The sequence below is a fragment of the Alternaria rosae genome (assembly GCF_020736505.1).
Source record: "Alternaria rosae strain MPI-PUGE-AT-0040 chromosome Unknown BKA58scaffold_3, whole genome shotgun sequence".
NCBI lineage: Eukaryota > Fungi > Ascomycota > Dothideomycetes > Pleosporales > Pleosporaceae > Alternaria > Alternaria rosae.
In genome coordinates this window covers 801902-819928 of record NW_025763572.1, presented here as the reverse complement: position 1 = coordinate 819928, position 18027 = coordinate 801902, and the positions used below count along the sequence as shown (strand labels likewise).

Here is an 18027-nt window from a genome sequence, read left to right as displayed (position 1 = left end):
AGATCGTAACTCATGAGGGATGATCTGTATCTGCGTGACCCGAAAACCCTCTTTGTGGCACAGCTTACAATGCATAAGAGGAACAAGGGAACACTCGGCTTCGAGCTACGTCATTGCCTACCACCTCACAACGCGTAAAGTCTCGCTCTTCTCGCGCGATGATGCCGCTCATTGTCCTCTTCACTATCCAAATTGCGACACTTATCGTCTCTATATCGTCTCTATCATCAGTCCGTAAGGCTCAACGACTATGGAACCACCTCTCAAGCGGCAACGTGCTGACAGTGTCGACGCCGTACCCTCCCATCCGCCTACTACGGCATCAAATGCAAAGTCGCTCCTAACAGCAGAACCACCTGCACCGATACACCCAGAATTTCAGAATTTCAGAATTTCAGAATTTCAGAATTTATCAAAACCATCATAAACGTCCTCGATGAGGCAGTCATGGACGAGACACTCGACAGGACGAGCTTCAGCCATCGTGCCTTCCTCAAGATCGCGAAGAATGACGCCACAATCGCAGCCACATTCCAAGAAGCCTATGACGCCTACATGGAGAAGCAAAGAAACAGAAGCGCCGACTTCAGAGAAGTTTTTTATGACTTCAAATATGCCTTCCCTGGCCTTGGTGTATGTGCGGACGGCCTCATACCACCCGAAGAGATCCCCGTCTTATCTTCCAAAATGGAAGGTGCACTCTACAGAAGCGTGGCCAAGATTTGCAGTCGAACGCACGACTATTCGTCCTTCGGCACCAAGAAGGACGCGTTGGATGCGCTGAGGAAATTGGGCGTTATGCTACTCAAGACTCCGGACAAGAAACTGCGCGCTGCAGTCGCAGATTGTATTAAAAATGTCGAGAGCGAAGAGTATGTCATCGCCATGTACCAAATCGCTCGCCACATAAATGTGGATCAGCGTGAAGAGATGTGTATGATGCCGGTGAACGAATCAACGACGTACCTGGCCTCCTAGAGCTACATCCCAGACAAACCTTCCGCCACTTCAGAATGAAGCAAGTGAACTCAGATGACACTAGAATGGGAGGTGCACCCGGCGTTGCTCTCCCAGAGACATCAACCGTCCTCAATGCTGGAGAGCACGCATCGCAACCACAAAGTCGCGACCGTACAGGTTTCCCAAAACAAGATGGACAGTCACTTTTGTACTGGTTACAGCAAGTTCGATGCGATCCACTTCTGAACCATCGCACTACTGAGGAGCTACCACAAGAAGCCGATACGGTCATCGTTGGATCAGGCATCACAGGAACCCTTGTGGCTAAGCACCATCTCGAGACGTTTCCCGAGAAGAAAGTCGTTGTACTCGAAGCGCGGGAGTTTTGCTCTGATGCAACGGGTCACAACGCTGGTCATTACAAACCTGATCAGTGGCGGGGGTACGAGAAACATGCCAAAGCATATGGAAATGAGCAGGCTGTCAAGATTTTGGAAAACGAGCAAGCTACGTGGAAAGCGTTGGTGGCGTATGTCAAGGAGAACAACGTTGATTGCGATCTTTGGGTTGGAGAGACTCTTGACGTTCCCCTGGACGACGGAGTTGCGAAGGTAGCCAAAGAAACGTTCAAGAGGTACGCAGAAGCAGGCGGAAAAGTGGAGCATACCCAGGTTATCCACAATCCTGTCGAAGCAGCGCAAAAGTCTCGGATCAAGAGTGCGAAAGCGTGCTACGCATGGCAGACGTCGACTCTGCAACCGTGGAAGTTGACTGCACACGTCATGCGCGGGAACAATATCAAGGGCGCCAACATTCAAACTCGCACTACTGCGAAGTCGATCTCAGAGGGTACGGGAGTTTGGAAATGGTTGGTCAATACGGAGCGAGGAGACATCGTATGTGACACTGTTGTGCATGCTACGAATGCATACAGCGCAGTTCTCGAGCCATCACTTCGCGGTATCATCACACCCAAGCCGCATATGTGCAACAGATTAGTTCCGCTGCAGGTCTTCAGCGGCTCCAGAGCTATCAGAAACTCCTATAGTATTCTGCTACCGGATGGTGCATTTTCCAGTATCAATCCGCGTTCGCCCTCCGATGGCAACATCATGTTCGGTGGCTCCAATTCAGGACAAAAGGAACTGGATGCGTGGGTTGAGAAGAACCCAGAAAACTGCATCAACGATGGACTTGCGAACCTGGAGACTGTAACAAAGCATGCAAGAAAGTTGGCAGAATCACAGTTCGAAGGCTAGAAAGGCGCCCCTACAGACCCAAGGGGAAGGCTTCGAGTATAGTTGGAGCGGCATTATCGGGCTGAGCGCGGATGGTGTATCATTTGTCGGGGAGCTGCCCGGAGAGCCTGGTCAATATATTTGCGCCGGCCATCATGGACAGTAGGTTCGATAGTTCACGAAGAAGTGCGAGGCTAACATCGGGACAGTGGAGTGGGGCGAATCTTCACAGCAGCGCCTGGCTTGGTGAAGCTTATGAATGGAGAAGCCTGGAGCGCGACGGGACTGCCGGAGGTATACTAGATCACGGCCGAAAGACTCGAGAAACTGACGAGTATGGATTCCGCACCTGCCATCGCGGTTATATGAAGGAGTTCGTAGTTCGCGCAAGCTACATGACTCGCGCACTTGAACCGTCCCTTTTCCTTCTCTCTAAGCTACCAAAAATAGCACGCAGAACCACAAGAAAACACGAACAGCGCACAACTTTCTGTAGCCATGTCTGGGACGCTTGCGCGACTGCAATTTCGACCCGTCACCTGCAGTGGTTCACGAGCGTAAGAGGCGGTGAACTGTCACAGTCGGAACCGTGAAATCGCATGCCACAATCCACACTTTTCCTCTTTTCTTGCCTAACGCAGTAACTCTGTAACTCGTCTTCTGCTCGCCCTGGCTTTAGATCGTGGTAGCGAGGCCGCAGCGGTAATTTGCATGCTGTTGTGCCGCTGCGTAGCTTATTGGTTTGGATGTTGTGGAAATTTGACACAGCGGTGTCGTGCTAGGTGGTTGTTGCCGGTAGCGAGGGAATAGGCAATATAACGGCAGGGGCAATAACGGCTTGTACGACCGTAAGCGCATGGCTCTGCATGGGAGGTCACATCACGAGATTTTCGGGTTGCATTCTTGTGTCTTTGGGTTGGTGACAGACGGTACTTTGACAGCTCGTGGGAAGTGCGGGGTCCGCTCGGGCCGACATCGATGCGGCAGGTAGGAATGACTTCACTCCGGACTATACATGTCCGCTAACATATACTTCGGATGACAGCCAGGACTAGACAAGATCTAACACTGGTCGTACCTCAAGATTGCAGGACTACACATACCGGAAAGTTTACGTCATGTCTAGCCTACCAGACAACATCCGTAGGACACTCGAAGTCCTACTTCCCAAGATCAAGTCGCAACATCAGGAGTCATCAAAACCCATCATACTCGGTATCACTGGCCTGCAAGGATCAGGAAAATCGACGTGGGCATCAGAGCTAGTCAAGATTCTGTCGGAAGACCATGGTCTCCATACGATAACTGTTTCACTGGACGATTTCTACAAGACACATGACGAGCTAGTAGCTCAGCGGGATCGTGATCCTGAAAACAAGCTTTACCGTACCCGTGGCCAGCCTGGTACACATGATGAGCAGCTAGCTCAAAAGTTCTTCGATGATCTGAAAGAGTACACCGGGAAAGGCGACCTCAAGATACCGAGTTTCGACAAGAGCAGATACAACGGCGAGGGTGACCGAGCACCAGAGTCAGAATGGCCAAAGATATCGCAAAGACCTGATGTTGTCGTCTTTGAAGGCTGGTGCGTTGGCTTCCAGCCAGTTCCGGAGTCTTTCGTCGAAGAACGACACTCTTTGGCAAAAGCCGGAAAGCTCACAGTCAATACCCCTGCGAATCATCAGCTTCCCCATTTGTTCGAAGTGAACGAGAACCTAAAGCGCTACTGCGATGCGTTCATGGGACCTCAAAGCTTTGACTTCTTCATTCATATTGATACGGATGATCTGAAGAACGTGTACACGTGGCGGCTGCAACAAGAGCATAAGCTGATTGAGGCGAAGGGTTCAGGTATGTCGGATGACCAGGTTCGGGCCTTCATCGATGGGTATATGCCGAGTTATGAGATATATCTAGAGCGACTACGCGAAGGGCTGTTCGGTGACAAAGGGAGGATGGTGAGGGTGCTGTTGGATAAAGAACGACGAGTTGAGAGGATTGAGGAGTTATGAGAAGACATGTGTGCATATACCGATGTCCAACCACTCGTGGGCAACGATGGTAGAAGATGAGAGGGGATAGTGGAACAGTAGAACTGGGAAGCTGAAGCACAACCAATATAATGAGATGGGTATGTTTGCTGAATGTCTCATGGTGAAAGTGAGTATGCAGATATCGCGAATTTCCCTTCACCACGCGTAGTTCTATGTCTTACTAGCACAAACGCATTTGCCAAACAAACACTCCACAGCCCCTCTTGACTTTCGCCTCTTTTGAGCATCCGGCCATGTCTACCCCAGCTAACCACTATCAAGTCCTCCGTATCGACATCCGAGCTAATGACGCCGTAATCAAAAAGGCATATAGGCGGGTTGCGCTCGCGAATCATCCGGACAAGATCTTGCACTTGTCAACAGCAGACATCGAACAGCGCACGAGGATCTTCAAACTAGCGACTGCAGCGCAAGAAACTTTGCTCGACCCGGCGAAGAGAAAGAGCTACAACAAGACACTAGCGCGGGTAGTGAGGCCATCAAATACATCAACTGCGCGAAATCCCTCAGCGCGACCCTCCCCAGCGCCGACCGCAGGAGCACCAGGCTTCCAGCGGCCGCCATTCCCCAAACCCGGACCGAGGCGTCACGAAACGTTCCAGCCCCCGAAGTTCAACTACTTCCAACCTGGTCATGACAGAGAACCACCACCAAGCAAAGCCACGCAGACACCACCTTCTTGTCCCCCAACACCTCAAAACACCCACCCCTTCACCGCCGGCAGCCCAGCCACCTACCCCCCACCAAATATGACTTCGCCACCGCCATCATTGAAGACGTCGTGTTGACTGTTGAATCTACGCCTGATAGCCGGAGTATAGCGGTTAGTTCTATTTTCGCTGAGAGGAAAGACGGTATAGATCTTTGGATCACGATGGCAGGGATTGGTGCCGCGCCTACTACGAACACGCCCCTACCGTTCAAGCAGTCGTAGACGTGGACGTGGACGTGGGATGTAGATCTGGGCTTCTTGGTTCTGTTCTATAAGACGTTGAGGGCCACGCATCTAATGTTCTATCCGCGGTATCCTGCCCATGCTGTTGGCGGAGATGGGGTGGTACCAACCAAAGAACCTTTTCCGAGAGGGTCGCCGGCGACGGAGTTTGCGAAGATGTTTGAAGGAATGGTGTTTGTGAGTATGACGAGGCAGTTTTATTGTCAGGAGATGAAGAAGGACGGGAAGACGTTTTGGCAGCTTGCTGCTGTTGGGCACGTTTGAATCGGATAGCAGAAGTGTGAAGTCAGATTAGAGTTGTGTTGGTCTTGCGGTATGTTGTCAGCATGAGAGGTCGCCGCTCCTGTAAAAAGACTGCATTAGATAACGAGTTTGGCAATAACAAACAATACTTCTTGATTCTATGCTCTTATGAAACCAGGCCGCTCAAAACGCCATATATGCGAACTATCTAAAAATGACTTATAGCACACCAGGGATGGGTCCCTTCTTCTCGTTGGAGCCCAACTCTTCCTCGTTCCATCCACTGCCAGCGCCAACCTTGCGGCCGCCCTCCTCTCTCTTGATTCTGCACCAGAGACTGATGTCCTTGTCCCAAATAAACTGCCAAATAACGTACACCCAGCTCTTGTGCTGCGGCAAGTCTTTGTAGAAGTCGTGCGCGATACGGTTCAACGCGTGGAGGCGCGTCCAGGGGATCGCAGGGAAGTCGTGGTGCTCGTTATGCAGACCGACGTTGTAGGTGAAGAAGTTGAGAGGTCCGTAGTACGAGTAGGTCTCAGGAAGTGGAATCTTGTTGGCGGGGTTCGACGGGTCCTTGTTTGGCTTCTCAAAAACGTAGTGTTCGGCGATGAAGTGTCCTGCGCATGGGTGTAGAGATCCGGCGAGGAAGCTGCTCATGATCAGGTATCCCAAAGCCCTTCCTCCTGCAAATCGGACGAGTGCGAAGTCGAAGGCTAGCTGTACAACGACATTGAAGAGGTGAATCTTGGTCATTGGCAGGGCGTAGACGAACATAGGTCGGAGGGCGTAGAACAGGATCTGGAAGGTTGCGAAGAAAGCCTTGCCAGCAACTGAGTCGAGGAAAATGGCCTCAAAAGCAGTTGGCAGATCCGTGTCGAGACCATTGACACCCAGCGACTTGTGATGTGTCAGATGGTAGGGCCTAAATGAGGCGCTGTATGGAATGCCAATTGGCAGATTTGCAAACACGGCAAAGATCCTGTTTGCCTGGGGCGATCGGAAAGCCAAGTTGTGTGATATTTCGTGAATGGCGAGGAAAAGGTTCTGGTTGGCCGTGGCACCAATTACGTATGCGGTAAGGAAGAAAGTCCATGATATGACGGGCGTGTCACGGAGAAGGTATGCGCAGAGGATTTGGATCGAGACGACGAGTAGGACGACGTATTTGGTGAGAGGCTCAGGGCCACAGAGCTTCGTTACCTGTATTCGGTTAGATTATGCTGAATTGCAATGGTATCATATCAGTCGCACCTCTGGGTGTGCCTTGATGATGGCCATTCGGCGTGTCCTATGGGGCTCTTCGGTGTATGTCCAGAAAAAGTGGTCGTGTTCATTCGGGGCTTTTGGCTCCTGCTGTTTCTCTCCTTTGACAGTGAAACTACGGGGAACAGGCTCCTTTGACGGCACTGTCGCGGTAGAGACTGAAGACCGCATATTGGGCAGTCGTAAAGAACAATTGCAGAGTGTGTAAAGGGCAGAGGGGTCCAGCTATCGAAGTTTGTGGAGTACTTGACCCTGAGCTTGGCGCTAGCGGAGGCGGTGGGGCTGTCTCACGCCATGATTGGCTGACAACCACGTTCCGTTCGCCACCCCGCTAGCGCAGGAACGTTAAGCTTGCCTTCCAGAACACCAGTTTAGGCCGTCCTGAGGTCACCAGCTTACGTGTAGAAGAGATGTGCGATGGGTCACTTCATCTTCCAATTCATCTGCATTTAAAGATCCCTAGCCTCACTGTGCCCGACTCTCCACCATGGGCCACTTCAACCAGTCCTCAGTCGTCCGACTGCAAATAATAAGCCCGTTGACTTCCCACGCCCTCCATATTGCTTGCGAACCGTTTCACTCCGCGAGAATACTTCTCTAGCCAATCCATTAAACGAGCATCACTCTAATCATTGTTGAATTGTTTATTCAGGGGTCGGCAAATGACGAGACTGGGTCTCCTCGGTCGTGGCGTATTTGCGAATCCAGCGTAAGGTGTCCCCCTGCCCCAGGTGTATCCAGCGAGGGCTTGTCGAAGCGCAGTGTTCAGATTGAACGTGATGAACGCATACACAATCTCATATTGCGTTATTCCGTCCCATCCACCTCCCGTTATTACTCGCGCAGACTTTGACGAGAGGGTCGATGATGAATTCGTTTCGTAAGAACTTTGTGTCCCATTCCGTAAAGTAGGCCTCCTCAAAGATGATCTCCAATGGAAGAGCATCAGGCCTAGCAGTATTGTGTTAGTTTATATCCATAGCGATGGTTCAGACTTATGGGATGGCCATTTTCGCTTTGTCGAGCAGAGCGCAGATTACCTAGCGCGCCAAAAGATGGGCTCTGACGGCGTCGTCGAAATCTCCCAGTATAGCTCTGTTCATTGTACCTAGACACATTGCTAATACTCTTCGGATGGGTGTTCGTGTATACAATATGTTTCCCAACTCTTCATCATATCCAATTGGTTCTGGCTCGGGTCGCTCAACAACACAGTTGGGTCGCTTCAAAACAGAGCGGCCAATCTTCGGCATCATAAGGGTTGCTACCTGGGAGGCAAGTTCATGGTACCAAAAAGGTCTGATGGCCTCCAGGTCCCAAACGATGACATGTTTAGAACGGTCTTCTTCGACCTGAGGAGATTTCCTTTGAGCGAGCTCTTGAGTGATAGCGTGCCGTTCTGGAACCTTGCATCTGACGTGGTCGAGTTTGTCGTAATCCCACCATGGTCCGTTTTCGTTGTCAGGCACCTTTGCGATGGAAGCCCTGATCGCAGCCTTGTCTGCGTCAGCAAAATGGTTGGCTCCTGCTGACGATTTTGGTGGCTGTCTTGCTTGCATGATGATAGATCTGTCTTGGTGGATTGTTAAACTTGTGTCGTGAAGATGTAGGTATCGAGTCGCTGGTTATAAGAGAAGGAGTGTAAGAGAGCAGCCTTTTATCCTTTCCAGTCTATGACTTTGATATCAATTACTCAATACTACAGTTATATCTATACGCGTATGATTGGCCAGTAAAACGTAGAACTCACCTCCGCGAGATGGTAAGACGGCTAAAAAGGCCCACGAAACATCTGGTGCCACTGTCCACGATTGCAGTGATACTTCGACTCATACGCAAGGACTGGTGCTGTAGCCTCAGTCACTCAAAGCGGTCTGTTCAACCCTGGTACCAGGGCATGTCGCTAGCAGGTAGTCCCCGCAAGTGTCGTATCCGGGTTTTGGAAGCGGCTGAGTAGTTTAAGATAGCTCGAAGAACCTCGTACAGTGAAATTAAATCTCTGGGCGTCGAACGCGAGGAATGTACCTGGGTAGCCATGGCATAATAGCATTCCTATCGGCGCCATTCCCCCAAGTATACCAGGCCCGCATCTGTCGAAGGGGATCTATGGGCTTGAACGTGATGAAGACGTAGTCGCCACTGTCCCCTTGAGTGTCAGCCCATCCCGTCCCGTCGTAACTCGTCTGGACTTTGACCTCTTTGTCATGTTATTTCTGATTCAGCCAGCGATGATTTAAGTGTTGACGGTCATTCGACTCGTAGTGACAGTTCTCGAAATAAACCCCCCAACATGCTTGATATGCTGGATTCATTTCGTACACGGCCTCGAACACCCTACGAACCAAAAAATATGCCCACAAGCTGTCTTTAAAGGCTGCCCCCTTGCTATAGAGAAGGCTGCCAAAATCCATTGCCACAATGTTGTGGATGTCATCTCCAGCTGTCTGGAGGTGTTCAGCCAGCTCTGTATCCCTAAAGTTATTATATTCCTGCAATTTGCAATACTTGCTATCCTTTTCACGCGTTGGAAAGCGTGCAAGAACGTAAGCGTCATCGCGCATTGGGTGTGCAAGCTTTTTTGTGTGCTTGTCCCAAAGGTGAGTAAGAGGTCCGTCACCCTGGGCTCTGAGCAATACCGTGTTGGGGTAGATCTCAGTCCAGCCAGATAGGTGTTTGAAGGTCTGGAGAGTCCAAGGGCATTTTTGGCTCCAGTCGACCGTGTTCAATTGCTATTCGACTAGCGTGATGGTACGACCGGACATCTTTGGTTGTAGATGAAGTCGAAGCTAACAAGTCGGGGCCTGGTTGCTGCAGTTGGTGTTGGTTTGTTTACCGTTGATACATTTGGCTTGCTAGATTGGGTTTACTAGATTGGATTTACTTCTGGATTGACTGTCGGGTTATTGAATGCTGTTTTTGTAATGTTAAGATATGACACTCACGACCAGAGAAGGACTTTTATAGAGCTATCTAAATGACTCTACTCAGCACGAGCACTATAGCGGAAGAAGGTGTGACTCTGACTGAGTGGCCTGTGGCGTCAGATATTGCTGGCGAGTCATCTTTAGTGTACCCAGGAGCGACTCGTAGTCTTACTGACCTTCGTTGTGTTCCAACACAGGAGTCGTTATGACTCTAGCCAGAACGAGAATCTTTTGTAACCAGTCACTGGCGCATACTGTTAGAATCCAAGTGAGTACAGAGAAACTCAGAGCTTTGACACAGCTCAGGAAGTGACGCTCTACGCCGTACTAACCTTGGATCCCACCTCAGAGTGTACATTGATCAATGAATGACTGTAAGCCGACTGCGCGTGCCGCGATGATCTTGGGCAAGGGCACGTTCAGCGTCGTACGAGTTACTCAGGAATGTAAAGCACGGTCAACTTGGATGCTCTTGCTGCTTTGAGCTATCTGCGACCTACGGGCGGGGTATCATAATCTTTTCGTTCCTTTTACGTCACTCCATATCTCTTTCCCAATATTCTTCCAGTTCCCGACCTCGTCATCACTTCTCTTCCTCCTGGTGAGGCTTGATCGCCTGACCTCCACCAGCCATACCACGCCCCAGTAAGCGACCGACAACGACACTAACACATATTCCAGCCATGCTATCAGAAGTACGGATGTGCCTTGATCCAGCTTTCCCCCAGTAACGTCGAGGATGTCGCCAGCCACCGAGAAAACCCCAAAGATCAACACTGTGAGCAAGACGGCGGCGACAAAGGCGAACGCGCTCGCAAGAAATGGCCAGAAGATGTTGAAGTAGGCGAGAAGTTTCGAATGGGGGAAGATGATGGCTGGAACGGCGGAGACAGCGGAAAACCCAGCACCGACGAGCGAGACGAGTAAGGAAGCGAAGACGGTGGAACGCACGCCGGCCAATTTGGTAGCCATAGTCCTGAGTAGCGTTGAGACTGGGACAACTGGAAACAGTGGGTCTGTAGACCCATCAGTCGGCGTCGTCAGTGTCGATAGTCCTACAGAGTCGCGGTTAGTCGAGCATCAAAGGCCTTTCAAATTGCGTCACTCACTGTCACTGGCTTCGCCATAGGTCTCGCAGAGTTCTACGACGATAGCGTCGGAATTGTCGTCTGGAGAGTTGAGGATGGAGCCAGAACAGACTGTCCTTAGGTAGAGATAGTAGACGTCTGCTAGCACTTTTCCGTCCACGACTTCTGATTCTATCGATGTTGCATCTGCCTGCAGGCCGTCTCGGGCCTTTGTGGAGGTATTCAGCTATGTTTCGTTAACATTTGACTTTATCTCATCGTTGTCTTCATACGTACTGCCACAATGTACTGTCCACCAAACATATGTTCATCGCTCCCCGCCAGTACCAGTACCAGCGTGAAGACAAAGCTCGCGACCGCGAATGCGATTGGAAAGATTGCAGAGAACCGATACTTCATCAACACCCTCTTTGGTGTCTTAGGCGGCGCCGGCAGGGCCTTGTCGGTAGACTTTCGCAAGTCTCCAAGATCAGGCTCGATTGCGATCTCTTTCCCCGTGTAGAAGGTCTCCTCTATGTGATCCATGTTGTTCATCCAAAGACCGTGTGGTCAAGAGGCGCTAGCGGTGAGACTGACAGTACTGACGGACGTCAGTACATAAGCACCGGTGCAGGATGTCCATAACAGAAGACATATGCACTGTCCTAGAGGTAAGATAAGTAATGCGCTTCAACATACTTGCAGCATGACGCAACTGTTCCTGGTTATCGGGAATCTTCAATCTCGATGTCTGGGATGCATGGATATACGTGGTAGGCTTGTCGCATGATTATAGTGTTGCATGATAGACCTGCTATATACCGCCGCGGATACGGCACATGCAGCCTTGCGAGGGGATAGACCGGTGGTTTCAAACATCCTGCTAGTCGCCAGATCGCGATGGATGTGCGAATTCGGCGATCAACGTTCCTGTTTCGGCGTCGCAGGACATGGCCAAAGCGTGGCATTGAGCAACAACCAGCTTCAGATGGATGGGGTCTGAGATGTTTCGCCGACATCCAAACAACTTGCGCATGGCCGGGCCCACGTATTGGGAGTACGCGTTGTGCCGAATTGAGAGCGGTCGTGAAGTTCGCGAATGCGAGGTAGTAGCTCCCGCAGAAACGGGGAGCGCTTCACTAGTGCGACTGAAACGCTGAACTTTAGGAGGGACGATCGTGGCCTCCCCGCATAATGCGTGAGCGATACCACGTCGCTCAATTACATTTGCCAAAGCCTTCTCCTTATCGAAGAGCGACCGAAAACTGGTCAAATGCATGAACGTGCAGCTGTTCTACTGCTAAAAGAATGATCCTGGAGGATGTTGTCCAAGAGGCTGCGACTGGAGGTCGGGAAACGCATCACCCTAATCATGGGTTAGTCCAACAGCACCTGATGAGCCGAGCTAAACGTACCCAGTCGAGAGGTACTGTATACTGGTCCAGATCCATTGGCATGAAGCCAAAATCGAACGGGTGACCAAAAGCACTATTGCCCATAGCAAATGCATCCGAGTCGGGAACAGCAAATTCAAGGTTGTTGAAGTCGAAAATCTGGGACGGAGAAGTTAAATCAGGTTGGGTACCTATGTGAGTCGCTTTCATTGACGTTAGCGGATGTAAGCGGGTAGTAAATAAGATGCCGCTCACCGTGCGCCGAGTCGCTAACCTGTACCCCACTGCCGTGAACTTTAGAGAGAACAAGCTTCACGGCTGTAGCAACCTTCCGCGCCTCCTGCGATCTCTTGCTAGCTCTGATCCAGATATGATAGGCCGAGCGCAGCGACGCGACGATTTCCTCTCGCGTTGGGGATGCATGGTCCAGTCGCACCCCACTTTCCATAAGCTCAGAAGCCGGTGGGATGGGCGCAATGAGGTCCTCATCAAGCTCGACTACCAAGACAGTGGTGGCGAGCAAGAAGTCTTGCGCAATGATTGAAGACATGTACCAGGTCATGGTAGAGAGGCGCCACCCTGGTGAAGTTAGTCTGCCTCCTGGTTGGACTTCAGCGTCAAGTCTGCTCTGAAAGCGAAGCATTTCTACGGCAGCATTCAAGCAGACTCTGCGGGAGTATGCATATCTGTTATCGGTTCGGCCCAGTACGAAGTAGGGTCGATGTAACAAAAGCTCGGCCTTCAAGAAGGCTACGTTCAAATACGTGTAGCGCATGAGGTCTGGTAACAGAGCGGTACTAAGATCGTCGAAGGTCTCTGCTGTGGGCGACTGTGGTATCTTTTCGAAGACATCTCTAAGCGTGGCGTCCATCTCGGTGATCTCTCCGTACGGTGGCAGCGATGTAGCGTTGACAAGATCTACAATTCTTGCCTGCACACTCCGCAACCTTGTGAGAACGATGGAGTAAAGTAGTTGCGTCAGCTCAGTTTCGGGCCTTGACGGTGGTAGTTCTATCATCTCTTCGTGAAGGTCATCTTCGTCCAAGTTGCGGGGCTCTTGAGTGTCGTACATGAACGGCATGATCGTCCGTGGCAGTCCGGCTTGAGACGAGGTAGTGAAATCTAGCGACATGACTACGAGCCATTTACGACGTCTCAGCTCACCTTCGTGGGGTGAGATGTTCGGAAACCTCGACGGGTCCCTGTGGTATCCCATTCGGAAACAAAGACGTACAAGCATGCCAACAAGCATGTAGATGCTGAACTGGCTGTCGGCTGAGCGTAGAAATTCGGTACCAAAATACAATAAGAATGCTTCGATCGTGTATGGCGGTGTTTTGGTGTAGTTTGCAAGAATCATACCTAGATATCGGCGTAGGAACTTAGCAACTGCGTCAGATGTAGTTCGTACTCAACTCCTGCTTACATTGCACTGCCTTCTCGCGATAGAAGTTCATTCGCACCAGATCAGGGGCCGGTTCAGTATTGTTAGGCTGATGAGCGTTCACCGCGGCTTGGAAACGAAAGCCGAGAGCCAACGCAGCGTAGAGTACACCCAACCACATGGTTGAAGTTTGGAATGGCTGTGTCCACAGCTCATTGTACTATATGTTCATTAGCTACCAGAGACGGAGATAATGATAAGGTCTCACCTGTTTGAGAAAGGTTGGCTTATGGATTAGGGCTGGAGATATCAGTGGTCACTCTTCAATCGGGGTAGCGAACATACTTGCATGTGATTCCATTGATATGAAGAATGTATCAATGAGTCGATCTGCTTCTGACCGTGGAGGAAGAGCGGCGAGGAGCTCTTCTCTGGTCGCATGGCCATAGCGTCCAAACAGCAGCTCTGGGCCGGGTACATCATTCACCACTTCGTCTTCTGGATCGGGTGATAGGGGCACCTGATCAAGATGTTCGCGCAGCTCTGATATCTGGGTTGAAATTAGGGAGGTGAGAGTCTCTGTGGGAGATTTCACATACGCTATCAAGTATGCTTGTCCAGTGGCTACTGTTCGTATAACTTGTTGCATCGCAGCTGAGATTCATGCGAGCCGGCGTGCCAGGCAATTCGCCATTACTTCCACCGTTATGGTGCCGCCGCGCCTGCGATGGGCTGGAAAGTGCAGGATCAGCAGTATCAAGCGCGTTCCCGCCAATGAGATTGGTGACGAGCTTCTCTAGTTGATCGATCCTGTCATGGACGCTGTTCGGGATTTTGGGTTCCTTGGGCACCGGTGTACTCCGAACATAGACGCACGACAGTGAGAGTCCGCGATCAACACATGTTTTGCATGGCTGCTGTCGATCACATTTCAACCTCCAGTCAATTAGCATGCAGTTCTTTTGGGCAGGTGAGCCAAGTTTCTCACTTCCGGCGTCGACAAAGGGTGCACGACAAAATGGGCTTATCTCTTCGTCGGCTGGGAGGTACCACTCTCGGCGTCTGACCATCCGCGCTCATGTTGAGTGTCAATTTCACGACAGGTCTAAACGACTGCAATGAGTAAGGAAGCAGGTCGCGTTGTTGCGAAGATGCCTTCGGGGCGGCCATCATCCCGATACCGAGGCTAACCGCTTCGGCCGAACGCCCCCCGCACTCGATCTCAGCTTACGTCACTGTCAATAATCATAATGTTCCTGGGCGCGACCGCAGCGGTAGCGATTTTCTCAAAGACCCTTGTGTTCTAGCAATCCTTCTCCTTTTCCGATCATATGAATCGGTGGCACGCATTCTAAAGTCACAATCTATCTCATTCCTGCTCCGCCTGCACATCGCCTGTGTTCCATCCGGGCGCAGTTTCGATCACGCGATCTCCGACGCAGCCTCCAGTGGCAGTCAATACAGTTTTTTAATCCAAGATATCGGCCTGTCACTCGCGACTTTCGGGACTACTACTGAGTATCATGTGCCCATCAATCACGCGATCACAATTATGACCTAGATATTACGTTTCCGGACCGTGTGAAGGTACCTTTTCGAAGTCTTCACCCAGCCCGAAAAAATGAGATTCATGTCATCTCCACGGAAGTACATGCGCATAGCCATGCCCCAGAACAGGCGCCACGATTCTAACATAACATTTCGGAGGTCGACACGCTTGATGGCATGCGGGGGTGCGCGTTGAAGATGCGGGCCTGAACCAAATCGTAGTAATCGTTTGATGTTGCGGAGCAGACAGAATATACGTCAGGTTTCCCCACCTCTTGAAGTCTCCGAGATCGAAATTGGATAGACGGTAGAAGAATGGAGTCGCTTCATAATGCATTTTCTTGCATGCCCCTAGCCTTCGCCGTCGCTAGCAGCTCGAAATAGCTCTTCCAATTCAGCTTCAAACACGACATCAAGCTCCCGCTTCCCGAGAGCAAAGCGCAACAACGACACAAGGTCATCCCTAGTCTTGCTACTCCTCTCTGATAACCGCAGCTTAGCCCCTTTGACGTAGACACTCTTCAGCGCTGGAAGCGCCACTCTGTTGTCGCAACGTTGCCTCATGATGCCAGAGGAAGGCAGATCAAACGGGTGCATTATCCAGAATCTTGATAGAAGCTCTGCCAGGTACAGGCAGACCTGAATTGAAGTGATCTGTGCACACAACTCGGCTCCAATGGCGACCGTGATATCTTTGTAGTCGAATTCGTACGCATTTCGCAGGTCGAATGTCGCAGTAGGAAAGAAAAGAGCGTATGCTTCATGCCGAAGCTGCCGACAGCAGTGGATAAGACCAATAGGATTGGTCGAGCTTTCTTCACCCCTCTGCGCATGTATACGTATCACAGATTTGGTGAACGTGAATGTGTAGATGAGGTTGCGGAGTTCTGCAGGAAGTCGTAGAAGAGGCGATGCAACTTGATTGACCTGCGCACTGTATTCCGGTTAGCGATTATGATCCCGTGTCTTGAACGGTATCGTGCGCGTTAGCCTTCGAGGTAGAGCTGCAAGCTTACATCTGGCCGCCTCTTTTGGTCGTCAGACCGGTTGCTTCGGTGCTGAGCGCCATGATGTAGTAGCCACTGTAGTGAAGAGCAGTTGTTTCATTCGCGATGCGGGTGCCAGGTGGTTGAAGATGGAAAACGAACGGAAGTGTGCCTTTCAGTCTTGATGATCTGCCGAAAAAGGCTAGCTGCTTCGTGGTGACGTAATGGGCTGCTGCCTTTAGATGTCGCAGCTTCAGCGACCTCAGCTGCCACATTCAGTGCGCGAGCTTGAACATTGCGAAATCGGGTTTCTCAGGTACCTTCTAGGTTATTTACAATTCACTCAGCCAGATATATCGCCAGTCTTTGCTGCACCTCCTCTTGCGCGTCGCGCGTGACCCCACATGTACCCCTCTGCCACCAGAAAGCCTTGATGGATAGTTTGCACGGCCTACAAGCTCGACATTCGACTCTGAAAAACCCTCGTGTTTGACTTTAATGTCGATATACTTCGAGATACCACCCAAAAGACAGTCGATTTTCTGATCTTCGCATGCGATAATGATCGTGGCTAAAGCCGTAGCTGCTGTTCTAGGAGCTTCCGGATTTGCTGCATATCCTGGAAAGAGTATGCTGGTACATCGCACGCATGGCTGGCATGCATGCGACTATGATGAAGAGGTTGGCTTCGGTCACACACCAGTATACACCAAACACGTTGTCATCTATGATTGCGCTATCAGTCATTGTGCAATCAACAGGAAGAGCGAAACTCTCAAGTCGGATTTGAGCTTTGATCGAATCCAACTAGAGCCCATAGGCGAAGGCAATTAACAATGAAGATGATGAAGCCCACGCCGAACATAGACATGATCTGGATTTTGTTCCTCCAGGACATCTGCAGTCTCGCTAGCATGGGTAAAGGCAACGACAGGATTGCTTCCTCGAGCATTATTTCGATGGCGCCGCGAATGAGCCCAAATAGCCGAATGTCAACAGTGCATCGACCACTTGTTTCGCCTTTCCATCCATCCCAGAAGAATGAGATAGGCTGACATTGGAACATTATCGCTCCCGTGTTACTGATACCAAAGCAGGTAACAGTACCCATTAGGATGTACGTGGTCATCCTTAGTTTTGGCGAGGTTGCGATGCGCAGGTAGAAAGCTAGGATGGACAGTTGACAGAAGGCTTCTGCGACCTGGTACATGAAATAGGTGACGTACAACCACTGCACTCAAATTTAGCTACGGACTGGGCGTAAACGGGGAGGCTGAAGCTACTTGTTATTCGAGCTGGCGATATCCCCCACATGTCCCTCCCGAATTCAAGACGGCCCGATGGACAACCTATCAGTCGACCATTCCATATCTAGATAGAGCGATGGGACATACTTACCAACGATGACAGGGACGTTCTGAAACAGCGAGGCCAGCTACCTTCCATCAGCTTTAGCACTCCGCACGCTCAACGCTCATGACTTACCCCAGCCAGCCCGATGAGTAGGTCGTCTAGCCCAAGCCTTGCCTTGGCTGAGATAAACCGATCTATCAGCCGCAGGATAACCATTAGTACAGCAAGAACGCCGATAGATCCGGTGACAGCGGTCATGGTCTCGCTCTCATCCCGGATCGGTACACCACAAGCCGCGTAGGTTTCGTTGGTCGCGCTAAGCGATGCCGACACAACACAATTTGCAGCATTGCAATTCGCTGATGCTGTATGGAAGGCGGCGTCGGCGCACAGACAGTCGAAGTCGTCTGATTCACAATTGCTCGAGAGTACAAGAGCCTGAAAGTACTTTGCCTACGGTTCTTAGTTACCAATACCACGAAATCTCAGTCGTTAAGTAACTGCACAATCGAGTAGTCTTCGCAGGAAATCGTCTTGTGCGAACACAAGTAGTACGAGGATTGCGAACGCTGCCAATTAGCGCGCGAACTTCATTGCGAAGATGATCGTGTGGGGAGGTGACTGGCATCGCAAGATTCACAAAGCAGTATCGAGAGTA

At 50.9% G+C, this 18027-nt stretch overlaps 8 protein-coding genes across 8 annotated transcripts; 3 read left to right on the top strand and 5 right to left on the bottom strand.

The window, feature by feature from the left end:
- Positions 1 to 303: 303 nt before the first annotated feature.
- On the top strand, positions 304 to 978 carry BKA58DRAFT_454264 (uncharacterized protein; the record flags this gene model as incomplete). The annotated part of the gene is made up of 1 exon (XM_046174507.1): positions 304 to 978. A coding segment is annotated over one exon (675 nt), but the record flags the coding sequence as incomplete, so codon positions are not given.
- Positions 979 to 1043: 65 nt separating this feature from the next.
- On the top strand, positions 1044 to 2832 carry BKA58DRAFT_454256 (FAD dependent oxidoreductase-domain-containing protein; the record flags this gene model as incomplete). The annotated part of the gene is made up of 3 exons (XM_046174506.1): positions 1044 to 2206; positions 2262 to 2360; positions 2408 to 2832. 3 exons carry the CDS (start codon positions 1044 to 1046, stop codon positions 2499 to 2501), a joined length of 1356 nt encoding a protein of 451 aa, XP_046027306.1. The 3' UTR covers positions 2502 to 2832.
- Positions 2833 to 3162: 330 nt separating this feature from the next.
- On the top strand, positions 3163 to 4449 carry BKA58DRAFT_379624 (P-loop containing nucleoside triphosphate hydrolase protein). Its single transcript, XM_046169824.1, has one exon. It carries the CDS (start codon positions 3317 to 3319, stop codon positions 4208 to 4210), a length of 894 nt encoding a protein of 297 aa, XP_046027305.1. The 5' UTR covers positions 3163 to 3316; the 3' UTR covers positions 4211 to 4449.
- A 1121-nt stretch (positions 4450 to 5570) lies between these two features.
- BKA58DRAFT_119331 (fatty acid desaturase-domain-containing protein) lies at positions 5571 to 6931 on the bottom strand. Its single transcript, XM_046164123.1, has 2 exons — positions 6702 to 6931; positions 5571 to 6650 (listed from the first exon to the last, which is right to left on the bottom strand). The coding sequence occupies exons 1-2, from the start codon at positions 6882 to 6884 to the stop codon at positions 5670 to 5672; spliced, it is 1164 nt and encodes a 387-aa protein (XP_046027304.1). The 5' UTR covers positions 6885 to 6931; the 3' UTR covers positions 5571 to 5669.
- Positions 6932 to 9898: 2967 nt separating this feature from the next.
- BKA58DRAFT_119298 (uncharacterized protein) lies at positions 9899 to 11423 on the bottom strand. Its single transcript, XM_046164120.1, has 3 exons — positions 11002 to 11423; positions 10747 to 10951; positions 9899 to 10692 (listed from the first exon to the last, which is right to left on the bottom strand). Exons 1-3 carry the CDS (start codon positions 11257 to 11259, stop codon positions 10148 to 10150), a joined length of 1008 nt encoding a protein of 335 aa, XP_046027303.1. The 5' UTR covers positions 11260 to 11423; the 3' UTR covers positions 9899 to 10147.
- A 440-nt stretch (positions 11424 to 11863) lies between these two features.
- BKA58DRAFT_119301 (fungal-specific transcription factor domain-containing protein) lies at positions 11864 to 14600 on the bottom strand. Its single transcript, XM_046164121.1, has 7 exons — positions 14082 to 14600; positions 13828 to 14032; positions 13751 to 13782; positions 13525 to 13702; positions 12354 to 13460; positions 12120 to 12301; positions 11864 to 12070 (listed from the first exon to the last, which is right to left on the bottom strand). The coding sequence occupies exons 1-7, from the start codon at positions 14550 to 14552 to the stop codon at positions 12005 to 12007; spliced, it is 2241 nt and encodes a 746-aa protein (XP_046027302.1). The 5' UTR covers positions 14553 to 14600; the 3' UTR covers positions 11864 to 12004.
- Positions 14601 to 15212: 612 nt separating this feature from the next.
- BKA58DRAFT_119279 (uncharacterized protein) lies at positions 15213 to 16232 on the bottom strand. Its single transcript, XM_046164119.1, has 2 exons — positions 16047 to 16232; positions 15213 to 15964 (listed from the first exon to the last, which is right to left on the bottom strand). Exons 1-2 carry the CDS (start codon positions 16097 to 16099, stop codon positions 15382 to 15384), a joined length of 636 nt encoding a protein of 211 aa, XP_046027301.1. The 5' UTR covers positions 16100 to 16232; the 3' UTR covers positions 15213 to 15381.
- Positions 16233 to 16791: 559 nt separating this feature from the next.
- Positions 16792 to 17627, bottom strand: BKA58DRAFT_418884 (uncharacterized protein; the record flags this gene model as incomplete). The annotated part of the gene is made up of 4 exons (XM_046172690.1): positions 16792 to 17183; positions 17243 to 17365; positions 17415 to 17451; positions 17502 to 17627. 4 exons carry the CDS (start codon positions 17625 to 17627, stop codon positions 16792 to 16794), a joined length of 678 nt encoding a protein of 225 aa, XP_046027300.1.
- Between the last annotated feature and the right edge of the window lie 400 nt (positions 17628 to 18027).

Coding starts and splice junctions, on each gene's coding strand:
- BKA58DRAFT_379624 (XM_046169824.1), top strand. CDS start 3,317: ATGTCTAGCCTACCAGACAACATCCGTAGGACACTCGAAGTCCTACTT.
- BKA58DRAFT_119331 (XM_046164123.1), bottom strand. CDS start 6,884: ATGCGGTCTTCAGTCTCTACCGCGACAGTGCCGTCAAAGGAGCCTGTT. Junction 6,651..6,701: donor TCATCAAGGCACACCCAGAG/GTGCGACTGATA, acceptor AACCGAATACAG/GTAACGAAGCTCTGTGGCCC.
- BKA58DRAFT_119298 (XM_046164120.1), bottom strand. CDS start 11,259: ATGAACAACATGGATCACATAGAGGAGACCTTCTACACGGGGAAAGAG. Junction 10,952..11,001: donor GTGGACAGTACATTGTGGCA/GTACGTATGAAG, acceptor AACGAAACATAG/CTGAATACCTCCACAAAGGC. Junction 10,693..10,746: donor CTATGGCGAAGCCAGTGACA/GTGAGTGACGCA, acceptor GCGACTCTGTAG/GACTATCGACACTGACGACG.
- BKA58DRAFT_119301 (XM_046164121.1), bottom strand. CDS start 14,552: ATGGTCAGACGCCGAGAGTGGTACCTCCCAGCCGACGAAGAGATAAGC. Junction 13,783..13,827: donor ATCAATGGAATCACATGCAA/GTATGTTCGCTA, acceptor TGATATCTCCAG/CCCTAATCCATAAGCCAACC. Junction 13,461..13,524: donor TCGCGAGAAGGCAGTGCAAT/GTAAGCAGGAGT, acceptor GCCGATATCTAG/GTATGATTCTTGCAAACTAC.
- BKA58DRAFT_119279 (XM_046164119.1), bottom strand. CDS start 16,099: ATGGCGCTCAGCACCGAAGCAACCGGTCTGACGACCAAAAGAGGCGGC. Junction 15,965..16,046: donor ACCAAAAGAGGCGGCCAGAT/GTAAGCTTGCAG, acceptor ACCGGAATACAG/TGCGCAGGTCAATCAAGTTG.